Source organism: Colletotrichum fioriniae, assembly GCF_027942845.1.
Source record: "Colletotrichum fioriniae strain IMI 355084 chromosome Unknown scaffold_17, whole genome shotgun sequence".
NCBI classification, from domain to species: domain Eukaryota; kingdom Fungi; phylum Ascomycota; class Sordariomycetes; order Glomerellales; family Glomerellaceae; genus Colletotrichum; species Colletotrichum fioriniae.
This window is the reverse complement of record NW_027076853.1, coordinates 137718-161478: the sequence shown is the minus strand read 5'-3', so window position 1 is coordinate 161478 and position 23761 is coordinate 137718. Positions and strand designations below refer to the sequence as shown.

General features: G+C 51.3%; 5 protein-coding genes across 5 annotated transcripts; 2 read left to right on the top strand and 3 right to left on the bottom strand.

Moving 5' to 3' along the window:
* Window positions 1-3306: 3306 nt before the first annotated feature.
* N0V96_011253 (uncharacterized protein) lies at window positions 3307-5104 on the top strand (the record flags this gene model as incomplete). The annotated part of the gene is made up of 3 exons (XM_053198943.2): window positions 3307-3409; window positions 3472-3880; window positions 3949-5104. The coding sequence occupies 3 exons, from the start codon at window positions 3307-3309 to the stop codon at window positions 5102-5104; spliced, it is 1668 nt and encodes a 555-aa protein (XP_053043605.2).
* A 7403-nt stretch (window positions 5105-12507) lies between these two features.
* On the top strand, window positions 12508-13808 carry N0V96_011252 (uncharacterized protein; the record flags this gene model as incomplete). The annotated part of the gene is made up of 2 exons (XM_053198942.2): window positions 12508-12748; window positions 12823-13808. The coding sequence occupies 2 exons, from the start codon at window positions 12508-12510 to the stop codon at window positions 13806-13808; spliced, it is 1227 nt and encodes a 408-aa protein (XP_053043604.2).
* Window positions 13809-14031: 223 nt separating this feature from the next.
* Window positions 14032-14976, bottom strand: N0V96_011251 (uncharacterized protein; the record flags this gene model as incomplete). The annotated part of the gene is made up of 1 exon (XM_053198941.1): window positions 14032-14976. The coding sequence occupies one exon, from the start codon at window positions 14974-14976 to the stop codon at window positions 14032-14034; it is 945 nt and encodes a 314-aa protein (XP_053043603.1).
* Window positions 14977-16735: 1759 nt separating this feature from the next.
* MNS1_2 (mannosyl-oligosaccharide alpha-1,2-mannosidase) lies at window positions 16736-18473 on the bottom strand (the record flags this gene model as incomplete). Its single annotated transcript, XM_065759214.1, has 6 exons — window positions 16736-16885; window positions 16961-17214; window positions 17279-17498; window positions 17567-17778; window positions 17829-18015; window positions 18093-18473. The coding sequence occupies 6 exons, from the start codon at window positions 18471-18473 to the stop codon at window positions 16736-16738; spliced, it is 1404 nt and encodes a 467-aa protein (XP_065612111.1).
* Window positions 18474-20997: 2524 nt separating this feature from the next.
* N0V96_011249 (uncharacterized protein) lies at window positions 20998-21930 on the bottom strand (the record flags this gene model as incomplete). Its single annotated transcript, XM_053198939.2, has 1 exon — window positions 20998-21930. The coding sequence occupies one exon, from the start codon at window positions 21928-21930 to the stop codon at window positions 20998-21000; it is 933 nt and encodes a 310-aa protein (XP_053043601.2).
* Between the last annotated feature and the right edge of the window lie 1831 nt (window positions 21931-23761).

Here is a 23761-nt window from a genome sequence, read left to right as displayed (position 1 = left end):
GAAGAGAACCGAGACTAGAAAGGTACTCTGCAGCCGCTTATGCTGAGTACTGATCAATGGACCTCTGTACTTTGAGTGATGTAAACTAAAGGTAGGTCAGTGAAGAGCAGCCTCGTCCTGGGTCCAGCGGGTTGATTTAGCCTTGCGACACCGCCAATCGTTCAAGCGAGGCTCAAGATTTCTGGATGCAGCCAACGGAGCTGGCCACACCATCTTGCTCTATTCCTTGGGGACTTTGCAATTGGCTTGTGATGATTCATTCTCTCGTTGGTTGCCTGAACGCTTCCCTGTCGTCGAATAGTTGTACCGCTGCTTACCCCTGACTCTTGGGAGCCCCGGAAGAGCTGACTTGAGGCATTGTAGGCAAACCCAGCGTGGTAATGATGACCAGCCACATGACGATCCACTCCGAACGATCGGTGAAGAAGAAGAAGCACTGATTCGTTGCAGATGCTTCGGAGGCAAGGCAGCTGGAACAATGGTGAATCTGGTAATATCTAACCTCAGTCTAGAGTCGCACATGGGTTATGAGAATGTCTCCGGACGCCGGACGCCTCATCTAGCGAATTCCATGGGTCATTGAGTAAACGGCCAGCTCCTGTTGCGCCCAGAAGGCCCGAATGAAGATATACGGTTTTATGGAACGTGAATATGTCGTAACGTTGTCACGGGCCCAGTAGGCATACGAGTATCGGTTATCGATTTAGTGGCTCAGCCAGCCTCGAATCCGCTCTGGCGTTATTGAAGAGCCGCCTCCTTACGTATACGATATCTGCAAGTCTATCAGCTTTCAGCTGGAATTCGTGTGGGGGTCTGGTAGTTTCTTTGAGGATTCCGACACATGCGTAACCACCCACGTGCCACTGTCGTGATATTGGCCACCGGGACCTTCCTCTCCGCCAAATCAAACCATGCAGCTGCAGCAGACCAACACGAGCGTCGGATCTTATTACTCGAACCCGTTGAGAGACCGCGGAAAAATCGATTAGTGGTGGCTGGTACGAGAATTTCGGGGCGATTTATTATCTGCTTTGTCAACGTTGCGTTGCTTTACGGGCTTGCCGATATGGGATGCAGTCCATCGTGTGGCTGTGCCAACCAACCTAGTGGCGCTGAGAACTTGAGAAGTTGAGATTGGTCGCCACATGACTGAGAAAATTTGTCAGACCAAGAAGAAGACTGAACCGAGCATTCTGGGGTCGAAAGCAATATGTTTGCCACGAGGCCTCCAAGTCTTGGAACTTTTCCCACAAGACCATCTCCGTGGAAGGTCAGAAGTTGAAGATGATTCTCCGCGGTAGTACCCATGTGGCTGTTGACTCAGTTGAGATGGGGACTTGTGGTTCAGTGCAGTTTTCAACCAATGCAAGAGGTAGTATGTAGGGCCAATGACACCTCGGAGCGAGCACCACAGCAGAGAAAAAAAGACAGTAGCCAGGCTGCAGCCTGGCGAAAGTTGATTTGAGTGCGAAACCCCATCACTCAGGGCTCAGTATTGGTTGTGAGGTTGGGACCAGACATCAAGACTACAAGACGATAAGGCTCACCCAAACTCGCACTGGCGAAGTGTTCTTATGAAAAGAAAGATGTGTGAACGTAGGAGAAGAAGCACTGTCAATACCTTTCTGGTGGCACATGGCTGAGATTTCGGTCAGCAGAGCCCAATGTTCGTGGTAGCAATTCTCGAGACAGTCAGCTGGGTAGAAAAGCCCGCGGCCTGACACGATATGATGTCCCCAGAGTGAACAAGTGCGGGATGATTCCGTATTTATTGGGTTGGTCGGTTGAACTTATGTAAGTAAGCCGGCGTCAAGTGATCACGGAACACTCTTCATGAAAGGTAGGTTGGGCCAAATTTGGCCCCCAAGCGGCTACGGTCGCCGCTAAACAAAAGGCACATGATCCCCCGGCACCCAACGCCGTGACTTGAATTTGTGCACAAATCTTCCCATCTCATTTGATGCGAGTACATCGCATAGCAACGCTGGCCAGCAGTGGCTTCCACCGTTTACGATCTCCATTTCCGGGACTCTTGAAAATGCAAATGACAGGATCGGAAAGTGCAAAAGAGCATCCTGAGCATTGATCTGAGAGGACGAGATCGATCTTGTCGGGCAGCGCGAGCGCCTATTTAGGTGCGGGTGGACAGCACCTTATTATATGCGATGGTGCGCTTACTACCTAGCGGAAGACATTGGGCAGTGAGAGGGGGCTGTTGGGAGCTGGGGTGGGCGAAGGGAAGTCCCCAGGAGAAAAAACAGCCTGGCGAGGCTGGTTCGCGGACCAGATTGCGGCTCAACGTAAGGCGACCGAGCTAATGTTTGCGAGGGGGTGGCGGTAGGGGCGGGGATATATGCCTAGATACGTACTCCGTACATCCGCTTCGATACCTGGACAAATGGTTCGCGGCATACCCGCCTCACTGTTGCCTCGAGGCAGGCTCGCAGGCCATTTGTGAGAAGAAATCCTCAATTTCCTAGCTTTCTTTCATCGAAATCTTGCGAACAGTCCGCACGATTCGGCAAGATTTCTGGTCCTCATGATATGAAGGGGTTGAAGCCAGCTGAAGTACTGTTGAATTCGCGTCTCCTCACTTCCCTCGGCTCCAACAGCCATCAGGAATTACGTTTGTCCGAAGCTTGGACGTCTATGCCGTTCTGCTGCCACTTCTGCACGGAACACGCACGAATATACGTTGAATATGACGGATAAATCTCGCGGCGTTGGTCTCGACCTTTCCAAAAGACTCACAAATTACAAGCGGGCCAACGACTTGAGCCTTCGAAAATGCGCTCATTGCACCGACTATACGTTTCCTGTACGTCCCACGAAAGAAGACGTAGAGCGGCACTTCATAGAGTCTGGCCACAGCAGGCTTGACAGCGACCAAAACGATTTAGTAGACAGGACTTGGTTACGGTAATGCCGTCAGTCGCAGAACCGCATAGGTCAGTGCTAACGTTTACTTCTCCAGCATTAGGGGACAACAAGCACGCCCAGCGTCGAATCAACCACAGTCCGCAGCCGATCAATATACAACAGCATCAAAAGACAATGCGGACCGAAGTACTCAGACGTCCGTTGCCGGGCACGACAGGCAAGGAGCCACCAGCCCCTCCTCGGAAAAGAATAAGAGAAAGGATGGGGATCATAGGTCTTCGCATCCAAAGCGTAGTCGTGCCCGTCAGCAACCACAGGCTTCTGGTGCCAGCCATGCTGAAGACAGTGACTTTCAAAGAGATCCGTCACACAAGGCGGGCAGATTATGGACTCCTGAGGAGGGGGCATCTACGCCTCGACGGCCCGATGGCGGGCGATCCAAAGAGAAAGACGGCGCAGACCCTCCCCGAGCAGCTTCTGGTCGGACGTTCGAGCACCCGCGTTCCTCTGATTTTGATAACACAGAAGTGTTAATCAAACAGCCAGAGACGCGCCCTATTAGCCAAGAACAACTTGTTGCTGAGGTAAAAGGCATATACGCCGGGCTTGTCATGGTTGAGTCAAAGTGTATCGAGGTCGACAACGCTCAAAGTTCAAATAACGAGACCAATCCCAAGCTAAATAATGAGCAGTGGCAGGCATTGATTGCTTTACACCGAACTCTGCTACACGAACACCATGATTTCTTCCTTGCTTCGCAGCATCCTTCCGCAAGTCCGGCATTACGTCGGCTTGCAAGCAAGTACGCAATGCCGGCCCGCATGTGGCGTCATGGCATTCATTCATTTTTGGAGCTTTTGCGTCACCGTCTGCCTGCCTCGCTCGAACATATGCTTACGTTCATTTACTTGGCGTACTCGATGATGGCTCTGTTGTATGAGACTGTTCCGACTTTCGAAGATACTTGGATTGAGTGCCTGGGCGACTTGGGCCGCTATCGGTCAGTAAATTCAAAACAGACATTGTTACCAATCTTCCTGCTACACACATATTAACTCTCTATTACAGCATGGCTATCGAGGATGATGATCTTAAGGATAGAGAAGTGTGGACTTCAGTCTCTCGACACTGGTACTCAAAGGCTAGTGATAAGGCTCCCCAAACGGGCCGCCTTTACCACCACCTCGCAATTCTGGCTCGACCCAATGCTCTACAGCAGCTTTTCTACTATACCAAGTCTCTCTGCGTACCAGTTCCTTTCCTGTCTGCTCGCGAGTCAATTATGACATTATTCGACCCGCATCTCAATGGCACACAGACGAGGCTGCAGGAGATTGACGCGGCCTTTGTGCGCGCTCATGCAATCCTCTTCTCGGGTAAGAACACTGATCAACTCTCATCATCTATCAAAGACTTCATCGACAGCTTGGACAATCACATCGCACGTCACACTCGTCGCTGGCTGGATAGCGCATACTACATTTCTATCGCGTTGGGTTGCTCCCTCCTCGAATACGGTAGCGAGAGCAATCCCATCATGAGAGCCATCAAATCTGGCCGTGCCGACGACGCAGACGTTCCAATGGAAGAGGCGGAGACTGTCACCGCTCCAACTCAGAAGTTCCTGGACGCCCTGGAATTCGCTGCTCGCACGCATAATGTTGTGTTGAGACGGTTCGGCGACGAGAACATCCGACCCTACCTACACGTCACCCTCTCGCTCCTCCACCACTTGTCCCAGTTCCCTGCAGCAATAGGACTGGTAGAGGAGAAGATGCCTTGGAAGCTTATTGCTTTGCTCCTTAACACTATCATGCCCACGGACATGCCTACTGAAATCATCAAGATCATTGAGTCCGAAGACTTCCCCCGGCCAGATAAGGGTGACCCTCGTCCTCTGCCGGACGACTTCGCGCAGCGGGGCCTCCTCTGGGTCGATAAGTACTATCCCAGCGATTGGTTCACAGCCACAAAGGTGGATGACGATGAAAAGTATTTCGAGGTTGCATCAATGATGGAAGAGCGCTCACAACGCTGTCTTTGGCTGGGTTGTCGACTAGCAACAACGGGCAAGTGGTTGATTTACGACGAGGAAGCGAAGCAATTCGGCGTTGCGCCGCGATTCGATGTAGAAATCCCTGATCTGAGCACCGATGTCACACCTACCAGAGCCTTCGACGGTGCCGACGTGATCATTCCAGATGCCCCTGACGCAAGTCAATGACGGTGGTGGACTGGTATCTTTACTTGGTGGGAGGCATTTCTATGGGTTCTCTTCCATAGAGATACGGCAGCCCGGCGTTTTGGATATTTGTTTCATTTGTTTCTGGGTTTCGTTCCTGTCGGCTGCAACGCTTCCTGTCAAGGTGAACCGTCCACCTGGTCCACAAAACTGCTATCTCGATCTGAAGCTTGGGCAACAGACCAGAGATTAAGAATTTCGAATGTCCACACATCCGAAATAGTGTCTACGTTACTCTCGCTACATCTAGTTTGGCGAGCGCAAATCAGGGTATGGCTAATGAGTCGCTCGCTTCTCATGAGTTGGAAATACGCTGGGGAGAAGTGCAACAGGTGGGTCGCCCTGATTCCATTATCAAAGTCTGGGCTGATTTTGTTCTCAAGTATGTTTATGTTGCCTAAAGTAAATATTCTTAAATGCAATTTCGCGATTGTAATGTCTCCGTTATCTGATACTGATGAGATGGCCGTGAATCAAGCCCGGTGCGGGATGCAGTTCGGCCCGGCCCCAGCGGGAGATCAGCACTGCATATGCTAACCGGCCGCAATTAAGTGAATCGGATCGATCTTGGTTCTACCACTTTTTGAAACTAACTATAGACATTCATTGTGATACAATGCTCAGTAGAGCTGTTTCAGATTCAAACCGTATGTACGTACTCGGAATGGTTTAGATATCCCGTCGGCATTCCGGGGATCGGCACCGGAGTCTCTCTATAAGGGTTCGTTCAGGCCAATAAAATTACCTAGTAGTCTATTCTACTATGCACATGACTGTACGAATTCGGAACTCGGTGCAGAGACTTTGCAACTGTATGCAATGATTCGCTACATAGTAGCCTGGCTTATTGGGGTCTATCCAAATGAGGAACTGCTTAGATTGTCGCGTAGATAATAGCTGATCCTTCCAATGCACGCATGAAAGTTTGAGACATTCCACCTCCGGAGTTAGCCTGCTTGACAGCTTGACGCGCGCAACCTCTATGGTAACCTGCACGCAAACATGAACCAACACGCATCGACAATTGGATAGGTAATCATCACCAAGGTGCCATCAATGTGGAATGTAATTTCACAAGGCAACCCACCATTGAAGTCAGACGTCGGTGACGATGCTACGCGTGATCCGAGCCCAGCCACCATATTGACGAAACCGTCGACGTACGCCCGCAATTCTGCCCCCAACATGCTTTCTCGGCCGACAAGGCGGCTTCAATTCGACGCCCGGATGGTTAAGAGAATGGCGCGGGTTAGGTGTCGTAACTTTGCGGCGGAGCAAAAGGTAGATCTGGGGCAACTACGACCGGGAGGCACGGGACATGCACCTTTACGAAACCGATTTCTGATCCCGCTGGAGACCGAATCTTGCAGCATTAGGTACCGCACTTGCCGAATCACCTCGGGGGATTGTCAGTCTAAGGCAATTGTGCAAAACATGTGCAAAACATGTCTTTTCCCTCAATGACACCTCTTCGTCAGAGGTCGGGTTGTCGGGTGCTTTGAAATATCCCGAAACTCGCCGTGAGTTCAGGTCCAGTCCGGCGATGCCGGACGGTAGACGTCCGTCAACCCGATCTCCACGGAAACTATTCCGGGATGCTGGGAGCCATTGGTAATGTTTAATTGATCTGACCAACGCCCGGTTCCGCGGACCCTGAACGCTGACTGCGCATGGGGGTATTTGTCGGCTTGGGTCCGCTCTCGTCCAAAACTACTGCGTCGCAAAGGTGTTACAACGGCGCTTTTTAAGTGGTTGCCTTGCGGTGCCTGGTCACAGCCTAGCTGCCTTACTTCGGATTCGCTGCGAGCTCGGACCTAGAGAGTTAAGTAGCTTTGGTTTTGCGTTGATCCTCTTATAAAGGATCAGAACTTGGGTTAACTTCGCCATGCGCCGGACTTGATATCTCAATGGACTTATGAGCGCCGATACCTAACTTTCGCATTGATTGATAATTGCCCTGCTAGAGAGTCAATTCCTTCAGGACACGGGTGGGGCTTATGTTGCTTATATCTCTCCGTCATCCTGCGGTCGTCGTGGGATTTGATCGTCAGGTCACTAACCTCTCCGGACTTGTCAGCGCCGCCCGATCCCGCAGTCAGCTTGCCAGAGGGATTCAGTCCGCCTTTCTAAATCCTCGGTGGGCAAGCACAACCGAAAGACACAGTCACCGGTGGGATGGAGAATAGTCGCCGTTAACGAGCTGCGTATCATCAGGTACGGGTATTAATTTGTTTGGGAGTCTGGTTCTAACAGATATTGTAATTATGGAGTGTTTGAAGTTCACGTTGCTTGTCTCGCATTGCAGCCTATGTCTCCCCCTGCAAATCCGATATCTAGCCCAGGCGGATTTGGACGCCTCGTTTGGCAGCCCTTGCACGTCATGCCTTGAAAATTGCATACTAGTTAGACGAACAGCCAGCTTTAGACAAAACAAAAGTTCGCATCTCAATCCCTGTTGGCCATGTGCCGTTCTCGTGCGTAGCACGAGCGCGAGCGAAACGCGCCAATCGTTTTCGAAAACTTATTACAGTACAAGAACAGGCTGTGAGCAGCTCTACAAATCTCACCGCAAGTTTCATGTTCATTCGCCTTGAAAAACAATCTTATGAAGCAATGGCTAAATGGCTATGTCCAGTTCAATCGACGACTGTTGGCCTTTTCCATAATTGCTTGATATTTGCTGAGCTGCACTGGACGTTCAACACGCTCTGGTGGTATTTTCTCTTGGTGTACTCAAAGATGTGTGTACCTTGGTTGGGTCCCATCCGGCTTGAAATTTGATGGGTACCATGATTGCACTTATCAACGCCCGCAGATCATGCAAGGCATGCACCCTCTACTTGGATAGGGAAGCCACAAGACACTATTCGAACCCCTCCATTCCAACTTCCCGGTGAGACATTTGTCATTCTGCTCGTCATTGCACACCGAAACATTGATGTCTAGAAGCACTATTCGGGTGATAACGACATGGTGATTCAATAGTTCCGAGCTTGGATGTTGTTGGAATGAGCATGAGATCGCTATTGTCATTACGAATGAACGGAATGGAGAAACTGGAGTTCAGTGATTAGTGCAAGGGTTGTTATCAGGGAAACAGATCCTGATTTCAGGAGAGCTTCTGTCCAAGTTCTCGATGAGGGGTTGCACAGCCCCAACCTACCTAAGTAGCTGGCACAACCAAACAGATAGCTGCGGATGACATGCAGCAAGGCACGCAGGCAGCTGCATGCACCCCTCTGTTGACCAGGCTTTTGGCTGATGGTAATGTAGCCGTGATAATGTACATCATTGTCGAAATCGGCGTGTTTTGGCCCAGAATCACATAAAGGAGAAGTTCCAATATCGCGGGGAAGTTGGGAATTCGAAGCGCAATCATGGCAGCCTGGCACCTGATGTTCTTCCAGATAATTCTGGTAGGCAAGGGATGCAGGTGAAGGAGATTAGCCCGGCGTTAAACTCTCATTAGTTCGACTATTACTGACCGGTCTTCATGATCTGCCTAAAGTGCGGGGATCCGGCGTGTACGCCGTTCCACAAGCGGTTGCTCTACGCAGGACGGCACCCTGCAAGCAGTGCTTATCACCCTTGAAGAGGGAAAGGGCGTAACGGGCTCTTCCGACTTGCCGCGATTGGCCTGTTGTCGAACAAGTACCAACTGCTGCACTTCTAAGCTTCGGTATGGCGTGCTTTCGAATACCAGAGATTTAGTGGAATGGATGTGCATATCAGATCATCAAGGTTACAAATGTTGAGCAAGTTTCGAGATATCACATGTGTGGGCCAACGAATTTTGAGTGAGTAGGTTGCCTCGAAGCATTGGAGGAAGCAGGCTATTTGAGACGTCCAATTGCGTAGGCACGTGGTATGGTGTTAGGTTATAGAGGGATGTCAGGTTCACCCAATTGCCATCTCAAGATATGATAACATTGCGGTTCTGGTCAGCTTAATACTGTTGAAGAAGCCAGGAGTATTTTGGATTCAATATGGGCGAAGTATAGAAAAGCGACCATCATAATGATGGGATTTCTGCACATTCCTGGACTGCTCATCTAGACTGGATTGGTGAAGCTCAACATCGATGTGCACATCTCATCAGAGACGCACGGGCAAGAGGATGTGCATCTCGAGGTATTGCCACACCGAGATCGTTGAGAACGATTCAGGCTGTAAATTGGCCACTCTGTCTCTTGAGTCGCTGCATCTTGCCTAGCCCTGCCTTCTTCAGACTGATCATGTCTTCGTGAAGAGCCTTACGACATGGTGATCGGATTTCAGAACGAATATTTTACGTCACGTAGGAAAGAGTAGTGTAAGGCAACTACACTGGCGAAGGGAACGGTAGGTAGCTGGGCAACCTTTCACGGAGAATGGCAGATATGCTTCCGAGATAATCTGCAATTCCAAGCGGTGTGGCTGATCTCTTGGCATTCAATGTAGTACAGATAGCATCCGAGCTACAACACCAGCAGGAGGGGACTGGGGTAGCAAAATCCATCCCCGCGCCCAGGAATTGTATATAAGATGAGAACATCTCATGTGCACATTTGTGCCTAGAAATCAATTCGAGACCAGGCTAAGACCGGGCTGCCGGGCTGCCAGGCTGAAGAGCAGCTGCATAAGGTGCCCAGGTTAATGCTACGGGCATACTCACGGTTCAACAACAAGATCGCGCATGACACCAAGATCGCGAACACATGCCAGATCTAGGCAGGTTTGACTCACAACCTTCTTTTTTCATCCTGGGGTAGAAAGTCGGAAAAAGGAGCAGGACGTGCCGGTCAAGCAACTCAACGGGGCGTCTATGACTCCGAGAGCTGCCGCTTATGGTGCGGAATATTGCATATTGGTGACACGTATTTGTTTCGTTCAAGAAGCTTCGAATTAAAGCGTAGCACATTTTGCAGTTCCCGATGCATACCTTTGTTGGTGTGGTGTGGAAGAGCAGGCTACGGCTTAGGGTTACCCTTAGGAGCGCCTCGCTGCCTCGGGTACTCGCACCGTCCGCCGACTTTTGGCGACCAGCCTTCATTTTAATATGGGTTTGAGATGGGAATGAGTTTTGATGCCTGGTACTACAGAAAAATGTCAGAAACATTAGGTGTTCTATAGAGAAATGGTAGGTTGCATGGACAAGGATCCAACGGTCCATTTTTGAAGAATTGGCAGGGTCTGTTGAGACCCAGTAATGATTTATTTATGCCAGTTCATCATGATGTTTCGTCCGCTATCTATGAGCTTCTGAAGAGACAGTAATGGAAAGACTCTACACGGCGAAGACAGAAAACGTCCGATGGCTTCGGGTGTTCTCGAAGAGTTTAAGTTGAAGTTCGAGTTCACCAATAGGTAAACTTTGAATTAGTATACGGGCATATCAATTTAGTTGAAAGATACACATCGCTTCTTTACGTCTTACTTGCATTCGAAAGCATATCTTGGTAGATTTCCCAAGCCTCATGAGCCTTGAAACGAAATGTATGAAACACAAGTTCTGTCAAGAAACCATTGTTTTTGAAGGTGTAATTAACATGACTGCATGAAAACTTGATGTAAGTAGGCATAGAAATGTCTCAGGCTTTTGCAATGTCTCAGAAAAGGATTTCAGTGTATCCAAGCACTGGTTTATCAAACAATACAGTCAACACCATAGCGAAGTGCTTGAATACAGACAGCGTAGGAAACTAGTTTGTGGGTGAAAAGTTCAAGATTGTGATAGAAAAATAATGAATAGAAGAACAAGTATCAGAGAGTCTTCACTATCTATGTTCAGCAAATAATCATATGTTGGCCAAACTCGCGCATGTACGATCAGCAAGCATGTACAATGCAGAATCGCATGTTAAGAGTCCAGCCCTCGTGAGTCCACGTAGGGGTGATTTCAGTATATAGAATCTAAGCTAAGGAGTAGAGACTTCTGGAGCGGGGATTCCGCGGAGGAAAAGCGCTCAAGTGGGACCTCCGCGGAAACGGCGCGGTGAGCCGTGGCAGTATCCGGGCTGAGGCTCGGATCCACTAATCGGGTCTAGCCCGTAACATCGCAGGCTCAATACTGTAGCAGCACATCTGGTTTCAAATGATTCTAGTTTTGAAATGTTTACAAAAGTACGCGAGATTCGGAAGGGAAAAAAGAAATTGAGCTAAACTTCAGATTTCTCCATGGAGGGTCGAGGCTCTGATGAGAAAACCAGATTGCAGATGAGCTATTCTACGCTCCTAACACTCGAAGTTGTTACCATAGGAACTTGATTTGAATGCGATCCATTAGGAAGCGATCTTTTTGCTAGACAGTTGACTTAGCTCATATGCCTTAATCGAGGACAGTCTGAGATACCCTCAGTGGAAGAAGACAAAATACTGATAAAGGTGTATGTTGGGGAAAGTTCTTTGTTTCGGAAGTCTCTCGTTCAGTAACCAGCGTCGCGAACATCGATAGCTCAAAGACTTCTGCATACTCAAATGATGTCAACTTGCCAAGTTTGCGAGCTCGTTCCACCATGAAGACCTCCAATAGCCTAATTTACGACTAGAAAACTTCCCTGTGCCAAAGCACACCTAGAAGAGCATTTTGATCTACTACTGAGCTTGCTCAATCTTTGAAAAGGGTTCCCAAAAGTGGTACTCATTGGTGAAATAGCTTGACCATTACGACGGCATAGATGAGGAACAGGCGTATGCTGAGTGGACAGTGTTGGTGTCTTGCAACGGCAACAGGTTGAAATCAGTTCTTGTATGGTTTAACTACTACTCAACCCCAAGTACCTGAGTTTGAGTAACAGCTAGAGATCAGAAAGCGTCATGCAGTTTTCGTCTTTGGCAAATGGCTCCATCTGGAGGCTTCATATGAGATGGTGCTTACTTGTGCTAAATCGTTGTCAAGCTTCTTTCATTCAGTATCGCTTATTGAAGTCCACTAAGATACCATATCCTGCGCTGGTATTTCACAACAAAGTGCTTTCTCAACGTTTTGCCACCATCGAAATCTCCACGTCTCAAGGCGATTGAAAGAGAGAGAGACATCTTTTGACAAGCCGGTTCTTTTACTTTCTCATGCACCCGGGAAAGAGACTAAGGAGCCTGAGGTAACTCACATCACACGGTCGAGCACGATTAGTCGGCACCTGTGACCTCTAGATGGACGACGGGCTCCCGCCCTGAATATATTAACAGGGAAAAGAGTAGCCAGTACACCCTTATTGCTGCCGCGAGGAAAACCAGGAACACAGGACCTGCCTCGAGTTTCCTCTCTTAGCCTCATCACTTCTTTCCTCCACCATATCGTTAAACTAATTCTTCTTCCACCCACAAATTCCCCATCCCACGAAAAGCCATCGAAATTATCATCGCGGACTCGGAGCAAACCAACAATTACAGATCCATCGAAGAAGATGATTATTGAGAGCGAGGAGGATGAGAACATCGCTCTCGCAGCGGTAGGAAGAGCGGAAATTGTCCAAGGAAAGTTCAGGGAACTGAACATGCCTCGCAAATTCGACTACGAACATGTCAAGGCTGCGAGAGCAAATGCAATGGCGAGATCACTGATCCACGAGGGCCGCGATTCCGTTTCGACTGCATGGTTCGCCTGGTATGTGGACTTTAATGTATGGAGCTACATCCATGAGAAGTGTGAGTACCACCGCGGTGATCCTCGTACATTCAGCCCAGAACGCTTTGCTAACGTTCTCCGAACGGCCTTTTAGTCGCTCAGAACGGTGATCGCGAGACGTTCCCGTGGATCGACCTAGAACCGGCCGTGAAGCCCAAGACCCCCGAAGACGCCTCTGCCTGGTTCAACGGCTTGAAGGACGCCATCAAGCAAAAGTACGACCTTTCTGCCTTGGAGCGGAAGAAGCTGGGTCTTACCTTGATGAGGCCGGAAGATTACCTCGTGCGTGACACGGACGAAGTCGCTGCGCGTTTGCGTGAAGATACTTGGAACAACGTCTTCACCGGAAGAGTGCCACCCCACGGCAAGGCCTTTGAAGTCATCGTCCCCTCTGCCGTCAAGGCGTTCTCGGATCTGAAATGGGACGTAACACAAGGAGCACATCTTGTACCAGCTACAGTCAGCATTTCCACAGTCGGACGAGTCCACCGCCGCGGCCACTTTGTTATGGCGCTTGTTCTCGGTTACAGTCCCGGTGTCATCGACGACCCGGAGAACAGATTGATTCTGGCCAAGACGTACGATGCCGTCTTAAAATGGGCCACAACGATCATCATCACTGGCAGAAGCATGAAGCTCACCAGAGCTTTGAAGAACTTCGTCCTGCCGGGGGCTCAACTACAAGCTGAAGGAGAGGATACGATCATGGGAGGCATGGAAGACCAGACGGAGGAGCTCACACAGGAACAGCTCGAACTTTGCGCCGAGGAGTTTGATGTGGTGCCGTTGACCTCCATCCCGGACTACGCTGTCTTCCGGGTGAGCGAATGGCTTCACTGGGAGGTTGGTCGCACGTCGGCAGAGGATCGGTGCCGATTGCTCCGGGGTTGGTGCCAGCTTGAGGATGGCAAGTATCATCAAAACCTCGAGGGAATGACCCGAGAGGACTTGCAGAAGGCTTGTCATGAAGCATGGATGGAGAAGACACATAACTGGAAGGAAACACTTGATATTACGGTGTGGTCGTGGACTGAGGAGGTATATTGGGCGAAGAAGATTGCGGAGCCGTTCGATTCTTGAGCGAGGTGGTAAACGAATGACGGAAAGGGATCATGGTACTTTTGCCCGTCTTTCTACTCATGGCACACTGTTGAGTTCTGAGCAACGGCGAAAGGGGCAGCGCATAAGCTGAAGTGTGGAATCATGAAGGTCGTTTTGTATTCAGTATTGTATCAATCATGTCTATTATTCACCAAACCACGCTCTCCATCCATTTTCTTTTTTCACAAAAAGCCGCCGCACCTCAGATGACATTCTTCAACGACTGACTAGCACGGAACCGCCTCAAGTTATACGCAATCAACGCCTCCGCGCCCTGCGGCCTTCCACCAGCAGCGTGCGGCGACACAACAACATTCGGCGCTTTCCACAGCCGGCTGGACTCAGGCAACGGCTCCGTAACAAACACATCCAGCGCCGCACCGCCGACCTCGCCCGCCTCGAGCGCATCCACGAGCGCCTCCTCGTCAATGGACGTGCCGCGGCCGACGTTGACGATCCACGCGTGCTTGGGCAGCTGCTTGAGGCGCGCGGCATTCAAGGCGTTCTTGGTAGACTCGGACCCGGGCAGGATCATGACGAGGGCGTCCGTCTCGGGGAGCAGCTCGGCGAGCTTGTCCTCGCCGTAGACCTCGACGCCGTCGCGGATGCCCGCGTTGCGCGCGACGCCCTTGACCTGGGCGCCGAGGCCCCGGAGGTGCGGGGTGAGCGACTTGGCAATGTTGCCGAAGCCCCAGATGAGCACGCGGGCGTCGCGGAGGGTGGTGAAGGCATTGGCGGGGCGGTCGGGCTGGGGGCCGCCGAGGTGGCCAGGCCACTTGGACTGGAGCTGGTAGTCGCGCATCTCGTAGAAGCGGCGGGCGGCGTTGAGGAGGAGGCCGAGGGCGTGCTCTGCGACGGTGTGGTCGTGGAGGCCTGATCCCGTGGTGACTGTGACCTTGGAGGTGTCGAAGCCGGCGGAGAGGACGTCGTTGGGTCCGGCGGCGAGGGACTGGATCCACTTGATGTTCTTGAGGCGGGCGGCGGCGTCCTTGAGGTTGTCGGCTGAGTTTGTCCAGGTGACGAGGATCTCGGCGTCTGTGTGCTCCTCGGGGATGGTGGTCTTTACGTCGTAGGGGACGAGGTCGACGGAGAAGCCCTGGAGGCTGTCGACGTCGAGCTTGAGGGAGGTGGGGTAGAGGAGCTTCATGGTTGTGACGTGTGTGTTGATGGTTTATGAGATCTAGAGGTTTGGTATGTTAGTGATTTTGGTCCCCAATTGGAAGCTTGGGGAAGCACCGGAGGCTCTTACATTATGAGAGGTATGAGAGGAGAATCTGAATACTGAAGAGATCGTGAAGAAACATCAGAGAAACGAGAGCATCTGGAAGAAAAAGAGCGAGGGGTCACGTCTGGTTTTACCTAACCTCGGGGCAAGGCATACCGATGACGGAGAGACCGCGATCCAATAAAACACAATGCGCGCGACAGCTTTCGTGTAAGCGGGGGTAAATGGATATTCCATGGAATGAACGGGCTGGATGGGTGGGATGGTGGGGGAACAGCACCAGATCCGCACCAAGTTCCCACTCGACGACATCAATAACGAAGCCATCCGGCTTGTCGTTGGCGTCGTCAAGGTGGGGGAGGGGGGCGGGGAGGGAAAGAACCCCGAACTTGGCTTGCTGACATGATCCCAGCAGCCATTTGCGTGATGGCAACTCATAATAGCCCCTCTCTTAGAGAAAGTAGAAACTCCCCAGAGCCCCCAAATTTACCCAGATGGTCCAAGATCCAAACTAAAGTAGCGCATTGCATGTACACAGTACTGACTCGTCTCATAAACCCGCAACTTTCTGCGTAGCAACACGTGTAGACGTGGAGTTGAGTTCGGAGAAATTTGCTACTATTGGACGAAAGCGTGACCATTTGTCAATTTGGACCAACGCGCCCGGGTTTCAGCGGCTATTGAGCGGCATAAACACCGATAGTTGCGGCAACTCACCGGATACTTTACCGTTCCATATCCGCCCGGCGAAACGCCTCTTGAAAGTTGGGGGTTAACCAGGGAAGCTGGCTCTTTTTTGGGATGACATTGTTTGGTCGTGTGATTTGCGAGTGCTCTGAATCTTATCCTGGCCATCGAAAAGTCAACTCTAGATTCCCTTACGGCGTTTGATCGAATTTCTGATTGCCGTTACTCTTTTGACGTCTCCAACGAGTTTCGGAGAACTTTCTGCAATACCCCAAACTTGGACAAAGGCCTTGGCAATGGCTTTCGCTTCGGCCCCGAAAGCTTGAACAACCATCAAGATTTCCTGGTTTAAATGGCTTGGGTTGATAGCCGAATTCCGACATGCGCGATGATGCACTACATTCAGTCAGATCCAATGTCACCTAGCTTCTTAGCCCCGCGGAATCAGGTGGGGTATTGTCTCCATCAATCGCCTGCTCCATATGAGGAAGAAACTCAAAGGTGGACGAGCAATACCCATCGAAGTACTTACAAGCTAGGTTTCTAAATCTCGGTTTGAAAACGAGTGCGAGATACTCCGAGGTTTACTTTTAGTTGGTGCTCGTAGCCACTGATACTAAGGAACGACATGAAACTTCAGCTTTAAGTCTCATCGTGGACTCAATTGCTGCATCGAGTCCATTCCCCAACGAACCTGTATCATTGAAGTTATCAGCAAAGTCTCGGTGACTGAGTTTTCTGCCACTCGCCGAGCCTCTCGGAGGAGCTCAGGTGATTATTACCACAGACATCCCTCGCCAAGGTAACAAAACAATCAATCGAAGTCGGCCTAGCAAAAGATTACCCAATGTTTGCGAAGCTTGCATTCTTTGGCCAGAATCATTCCTCTCAGCGAAGACGAAGGTGAAGAGTAAGTCGAACACCTTTCACTTCAAGGCTGATTTCCTACACGTAATTACATCAATCCTAATTTCAAATATTTTTTGAACGGCTATCATCGCAGCAATCTTTCCCAGCCAGTCTTTAATGAGCTCCGTAGCGTAAACCTTGGAAAAGGATGGGCTTCCGTGTTGAAGACGACCTCTGTTAGTGGCATATAGTCTGTCGGCGAGAACAGCAAATACAAATACTTCAAAGTCTCAGCCTGCAGTCAGAAACGTCAGCTCAAAGTCTGCTTTGCATGTCGCTTTATCTTTCGACCACTTGATATATCACTTACCAGCCAGAAACTCTCCATATTATCCCTCGTCGCCGCGGGCACCGTCCGCACATCATTTAGACTGGTGTAACCCTCCCCGTCAGGCACTAGAGCATGCTTCTGAAACGACTGGAAAATCTTCCAGCCCCATTCTCGGTACATGGCGTTGCCAGTGATGCGGTACATCATGAACAGACTCTCTACCGTCTCGGGTCTTTGCAGGTTGTGAGCGTCTAGAGGCTTGATAATGAAGTCCTTTTTCCATTTTGACAGCGCTAAACGCTCCATTAGCACAAGAGTTCTTTGATTGGAAAGATGGGAAGAAAGACGGCAACGCACCATTACTTTCTTTCCGCAACCATCTGTCGCCGGGTCCGGGCTGAAGGTCTGCTTCCGTGGCGTTGAACCACGCAATCTCAGGGGCGAGGCCGGTGTCGGTGACGGCGTACATGCCCCAGCAGGTATTCATGATCTCTATCGCAAGCTCGATGTCGTCTTCATGCTGAGGCGTCCAGCCCGGGTCACGACGCGCTTCCGCAAGAGGCCGCCCTTCTGTTGCCTGTCATGGTAGGGTTCAGTCGGTTGTTTCCCTAGAAAATGACACAACGAGAGGCTTGAGAAACTCACAGCCATGGCGATTGTGCCTGGGAGAAAGCAGACGAGATGGTCCATCTTTGGAGAGAGCGGCCCTCCCACGCCGGTGGGAAGCTCCGCCACGAACTTCAGTGCTGCGTTTCGCGTTGTCGTGACGAGGTGTTTCGCAATGCCACCCAAGGCATCTTCCCACATATCACGATATATGACTTCGCCTGTTTGAAGGTACTGCTTCGCCAGGTACTCTACGTGGCGTCAGTCATAGGGTCAGCGCGTAAGGGGGGCTTGATCCTACCATAGTACGAGTCACCTCGACTTCCGAGCCGGATCTCCCTGGTTGTGAAGAGCCCGTGGCTGGGATGCACGAAAATGGGCAGTAGACCACCCTCCATCTTCTGGTCATCCAGAACTTTCATCACGCGCTCTGCCTTTTTCCAGTAAATATCATTCCCAGTCAACTGAGAAAGGTACTTCATTTCAAGCTGCACAGTGGCAGCCTCAGCCGTGGACGAAGCCCCGCCGTCCGCATGCGATGCAATCCCCTCTTGCCGATATTGACGCTCGCAAGAGGGATCCCAGAGTTTGAGTCGAACGCCACCAAGAGCCGGTCCGCCAGATCGATCGCCTTGGAGAGGTAGAGGGAGTCTCTTTTGGACGCGACGTGCGGCAGCTGGGTTGAGAGGTAGTGTGCTGAGAGGAGGCCGCCCAGCATACGGATCGTCGTCTCAAAGGTGTTTACGTCTTGGTCTTGGTCCCAAGTGAGGCTGCGGTGCAACCATCTCCGGGCGTCAGCGAGGGGCTGTGTCAGATTCATGAGCATCATGGTGTCTATGCTATCGACTATGATCCAGCCTAGGCCCTTGGGAGACATGTTTTCTCCTCTCTTGGATAGAGGATGGAAGACATCGTTGCCTTGAAAAAGTTGGCGTGTTAGTTGCATTTGGGCAACGGGCGGCTTGATACAAGGGGCATCTTACCCCAAGCGTGTTTCTTGTAAGCAGTCCAGCTCGTCAGGAACACATCTCTCACTTCCTCTCTTCTATCATCCCAGTCGGTAAATTGGGCTTGTGGGCTGTATTGCATGTGTCCCAGAGCATGATCAAAGAAATATCCTCTAAGGCATGCGACAAGAACTCCAGAGACAAATATGCCAATGAGGACATTGCGTATCCTCCGTCTCAGTGAATTCTTCTTCTCGCTGGACAAGTGCATAGCAAGCTGAGAATCACGGGAGGCCGAACCACCGGCCTTGGATCGCGTGGGTGAGTGCCGACCTCGTCGGTTCGGTGAGGTGCCCATCGTGGTGTTTTCGCTACGGTAAATGAGTGTGATGAATACAGAACTAGAATTGGCAGTCACTCCCAAGACGCAATGAAGAGGAAATGAACTCAATGAAAAAGAATCAGAGGAATGGATATGTTCTCCCATTCAGGAACAATAATCAGAAGCGCCAGCGCTTAGCGCCCTCGGGCCTGGCCTGCACGCTGTGGAAGAGGTACCCGACGAGCCATCATGCAGAGGCAAGAACAACCAACGGGCGGTAATTGCAACTAGGTACCTTAGGTGCCAAGGATGCAAGACGTAGTTTCCTCAAGTTTTCGCTTTCGGGCATGGGAAGGAGCAATCAAGCACCTTCCCTTTCAATTGGATACCAAAGAGTTGGTAACGGCCTGATTGAATCTTGGCATCGCAAGATCTCGAGATGTCATTCGCCTGGGTTCCACAAAACTGCACGATGTTGGAACTCGTTACTCGGGGGTTCTTTCCATCTTTGGGGCCTGTTTTCTCGAGATACGCAAGCGCTGGACATTGTCTCCAGAGTCCACCTCAGGCCTGGCCAACTTATGGCTCTCATTCACAACCTGGAATGCAGGCAAACAGGAACCCCCGGTTGTCTAAACGTGGGAATTGAATTCGGGAACCAACAAAGAAAGACACCACAATCTTGTAGGGCCTCACCATGTAGACTGATGCAAGAATACCAGCATGCCGGGTCCACCCGTTTGAAAGACAAGGGCGCCTTGAATCTACAGCATTGGCAACAGATAGATCAGCTTCGCCTTCTTCGAGTCCCCTGGATCAAAGGCCTTAGCAAATTCATCGTCTTTCCCTTCTCATCATCACTACTTGATCTCATGGCTATTATGGCTTGGAGGCTTCGTTGACAATGGCGATAGCATATCCCGCTGAGACAGACGAGAACGGTACAGTCACGTCCTTCATTGCGCTCCCGACCGCCTTCACACCACCGACAAGCTGTTCTACCATCTATCGTCTTAACGGCTTCTCTCTCGCGGCGTATGACCCAGGTTACGGTATCGACATTGACACCAGAGTGCGATGTGCCCCACCAGCCGTCACAACGTGGTGGGAGCAAGGACGTCTCGGTCTCAACGACGGCGAGGGCCATACCGCTGTTAGTATCGGGCCTCTGGTATGTCCTGAGCGCTGGGTGACGGTTGCGACGTCCGTCAAGAACGATACGAGCAGTACACTTGCCATGTGCTGCCCACAGTGAGTGTCGCTGATGATCGAGAGTTTCTCGGTACATGAGTGATCGTTGCTGATTAGTCGTCATAGAGACTACACTCTGATCAGAGGTATTGCCGGGTCGGTTGAAGGAGACTGCCGTTCGGATCTCCTGTCTGGAGCGGTGATAACCTATGCATCGACATCCGCTCCGGATACTTCAAGCTGGACAATGGTGACGTCAACCCTCACCCAGCTAGGTTTTGTTGGTGCCATCGCAGTGCTGGGTTGGAATATCGAGGAGACAGCAGCCACTTCAACAGCAAGAGTCACCGTCACTGACGCAACTGCAACACCCACAAACGCAGTCAACGTCAACACCCCCGCCCTGCCTCGAGAAACTGCATCTACCACGACACTTTCACCCTCGGGAGCAACGTCGACGCCCGAGTCCGTAGGCCTCCCGTTGCCGACCGCCATTGGAATCGGCGTAGGTGCTGCGGTAGGGGTCATCGCGCTGGCCATCCTCGGGTTCTTCCTATGGCGTAAGAAGCGCAAGCAGCAGCGAAGGGCAGGAGAAACTGTGCCAGTCGTCGAAGAATACCATGCGAGGCCTCTTGAGCCGGATAAATCCATGTCTCCTGCGCCGCGGTATCACGAGCTTTACGCACACCAGCATGATGGGAATCGTCAAGAGGTGACAGAGCTGCCTGTTCCGCAGTACTATGCTGAGCTGGATGGGAGTAGCCCGGCGTCAAGGTTAACTAGTTTAGGCCGGGTCGGAAGGTGAAAATGTTGTGCTTGAACAGGAGCATGACGAGCCGAGGGGCTGGGGAAGGGATGATGGACTTGTTTCCTTTCAAGATACCTGCGGCACTGCGGACAATTCGTCTATTAGGAGTGTTTGTAATGTGTATATGATGCTAGAAATACCTCGAATCTATTGTAATAGTTGAAATGTGGCTTCTACTTATGAACATCAAACACAATACCGGTCACAACCCCAGCTTCGTCAACTCGCTCTCTAGACTCACCCTCCACGCCTTCGCCTTCTCCCCCTTTCCTCTAGGACAAACCTCACAGATCGCCCTCGTAAAGTTCGCGACCTTCTGCACCGTCTCCTGAACGCCCTTGTAAGGCCATCCAGCCACAACCTCCCCTTCGATCCCCTTCTCCCGACATATTTCCCTCGCCCACCCCCTCATTCTCTCCCTCTCCGCCTTGGCCACCATCTCATCATCCCCTCCGCCCCAAGGGTACAAAAACGCATTCGGCGGATCCCACCTCGGCCCAGGCACCACACCACCAAATTCCCAATCCAGAATCCCCGTCACGTTTCCCTCCCCGTCAACCATGACATTTGCAAGGTGTAGATCCCGGTGCGAGAGTACATACCGCGTATCATCCACCTCGTCCGTGTGAACCTTGACATACTCCCTATACGCCTCGAGTCTCGGCACGACATCCCTCATCCACTCGAGCGAAGGGTGCCTCTCGATAGCGTAGACGTACTTCTTGACGCTCTTCTCAAGCTGCTCGGCCCACCCCGAAAACGCACCCGCAACAGGATTCAGCGTCTCGGTCGTCTCCCCGTCCCAGCACCGCGAAATCTCAGGCTCCATCCAAAACCATTCATCCACCACGGGACCCGGTACAATCTCCCCCGTATCATCAACCCTCAACCCGCCAACATGCTTCCACACGCCACCCTTCGAACTCTCCCACACCTCCGCGAGAAAGCCGACAAGCTGCTCGACAAGCCTCCTCCGCGCACCCTCCCCCAGCTCCCAAAACACCTTATCCGCACTCACACCGTCGACCCTCTCCAGCAGCGTAAACTCGCACCCCAGCACATTCTCACAAGAAGAATCCCAGCGCAGCACGGCGGGCACGGGGACGGCGGTGCGTTGCCGGACCCAACGCATCATGGCGACTTCGTTTTCTGTCTTTATGCGCGGGAGGTGCGGGCCCGCGACGCGGAGCACGAGGGTTATGGTGCCGTCTGGGTTGGGACGTGCTGGGGTGAGGTGCGTGACGGCGGAGGGGTCGAAGTGGAGGAGGTAGATGCTGTGGAAGGCTGCCGTTACTGTTAGGGGCTCTGTGTGGGTTGGTGGCGGGAGGTTGAGGGATGTTGTGAAGGCGAGGAGGTGGGAGGTGTGAGGAGGGGTGGGAGGTTTGCCGCGGAGTCGGCCATTTTGAGGATTTTCGTGGAGTGGCTGGGTTTTTGTGATTCTCGTGACTGTATTGTTCAGGCGGAACGATTCTAGCAGAGAGAAGCATAGAGTCGGCGTCTTGTCTTTATATCTTTCCCTCCCACTCGAAGCCTATCTCAGACCTTGCTGAAATGCGTAGATCTGCCTTCTCAAACGACCCGCAAGGGAAGGTGATGTTGATGCAAAGTAAGCGCTACCGTTCCGGCCCCACACGCCTGAGGTCTACCTAACCAGTATCGGGCCCGGCGCCGACGAGAGGGTCCACTTAACCCGGATGAGCCATCATGCATCACCCGCCCACCGGCTACGCTATGAAGAAGTCGCCCCATCGACTACAACTGCCATTTATCCGTATCACACTGAGAAATCAAAGATCAGGGACGTAAATCTATTGTTCATCCTCAACCAAATCTTCATTCATTGGCACCAGCAAGACGTCGTAACCCAGCCTACTCCCCCAGGCCCCAGCATCACCGGGTCAGATAAAATAGGCTTCGCAGAGTTACCTAACAAGTCGCTCATTTCCCTCTGAAATTATGAACTACGAAGACATAGTGGAAGAGGCAACACTCTTGAAGATATCTAAAGATGGTCGTAGGAAAGATACTCTCTTTGGGGGGGGGAGTAGATATCCCTTATTGATCGCGAAGTCGCGCAGGCCACTAGCAAACAACGATTGGCTGAGAAGGTACTAGTAAACCTTTCTGCAGCACTTCACCACCGTATATTAAACTTGCCCCGAAATAGCCGTCAAAGGACATATCGTTGAGATTCTTGTCGTTTTGGTACGCAGTGTAGCAATGCTTGCGGAACAAGAAGTTACGCGAGTGATAATGGTGAGTGATGTTAAGAACGAGACAGAAGACGCGTGCGCCTGATATGGGGAGAACACCTTGAGTGCCTATACTTACAAGTCATTGGCCTCCGCGGCCATCGTCCAACACATGTATATACCTCCCCCTCTATTCCAAAATTGGAACCCGATGATAAATATGCAACTGATGTAAACCCTAGAGTATCACATAGTCACTCATCAATACCATGTTAACCCATTCATGAACCACTTCAAGTCGATCTCAATCTAAGTTGCGCAAGTCGACCCCTCGCTGTCCACGTTGAAAACTACGTGTGCCTGGGGTATCCGAGGGAAGCAAAGCTAAGAAATCCTATCAAATAGCATACTAGAAGGATAAACCCCCACGTTTCCCTCATAAACATGACAGTCTGAGATACACGAGTCCGATGCGCTCTGTTCGTAGCTGCCCGGAAACACTCAATCTAAATGCTACAAATTACTACACATCCCAAGCAAAACACCCGACACCTTGGCCCTTGGCCCCCCCAAGACGACGCACCGCCATCAGCACGGCCCCAAAACACCCACGTGGGAGATATCGTCACCCGGCCGGCACCTATTTCTTGGCCATTCCCTTCTTGCCTCTCGCAAACCGCCCCCATCCTACCTCACCTTTGGTACTCGAGGTGCCGAACCGACCGACCGACCGACCCGGACCGGCACATTAGTTCTGCTCTCGTCACGCTTTTG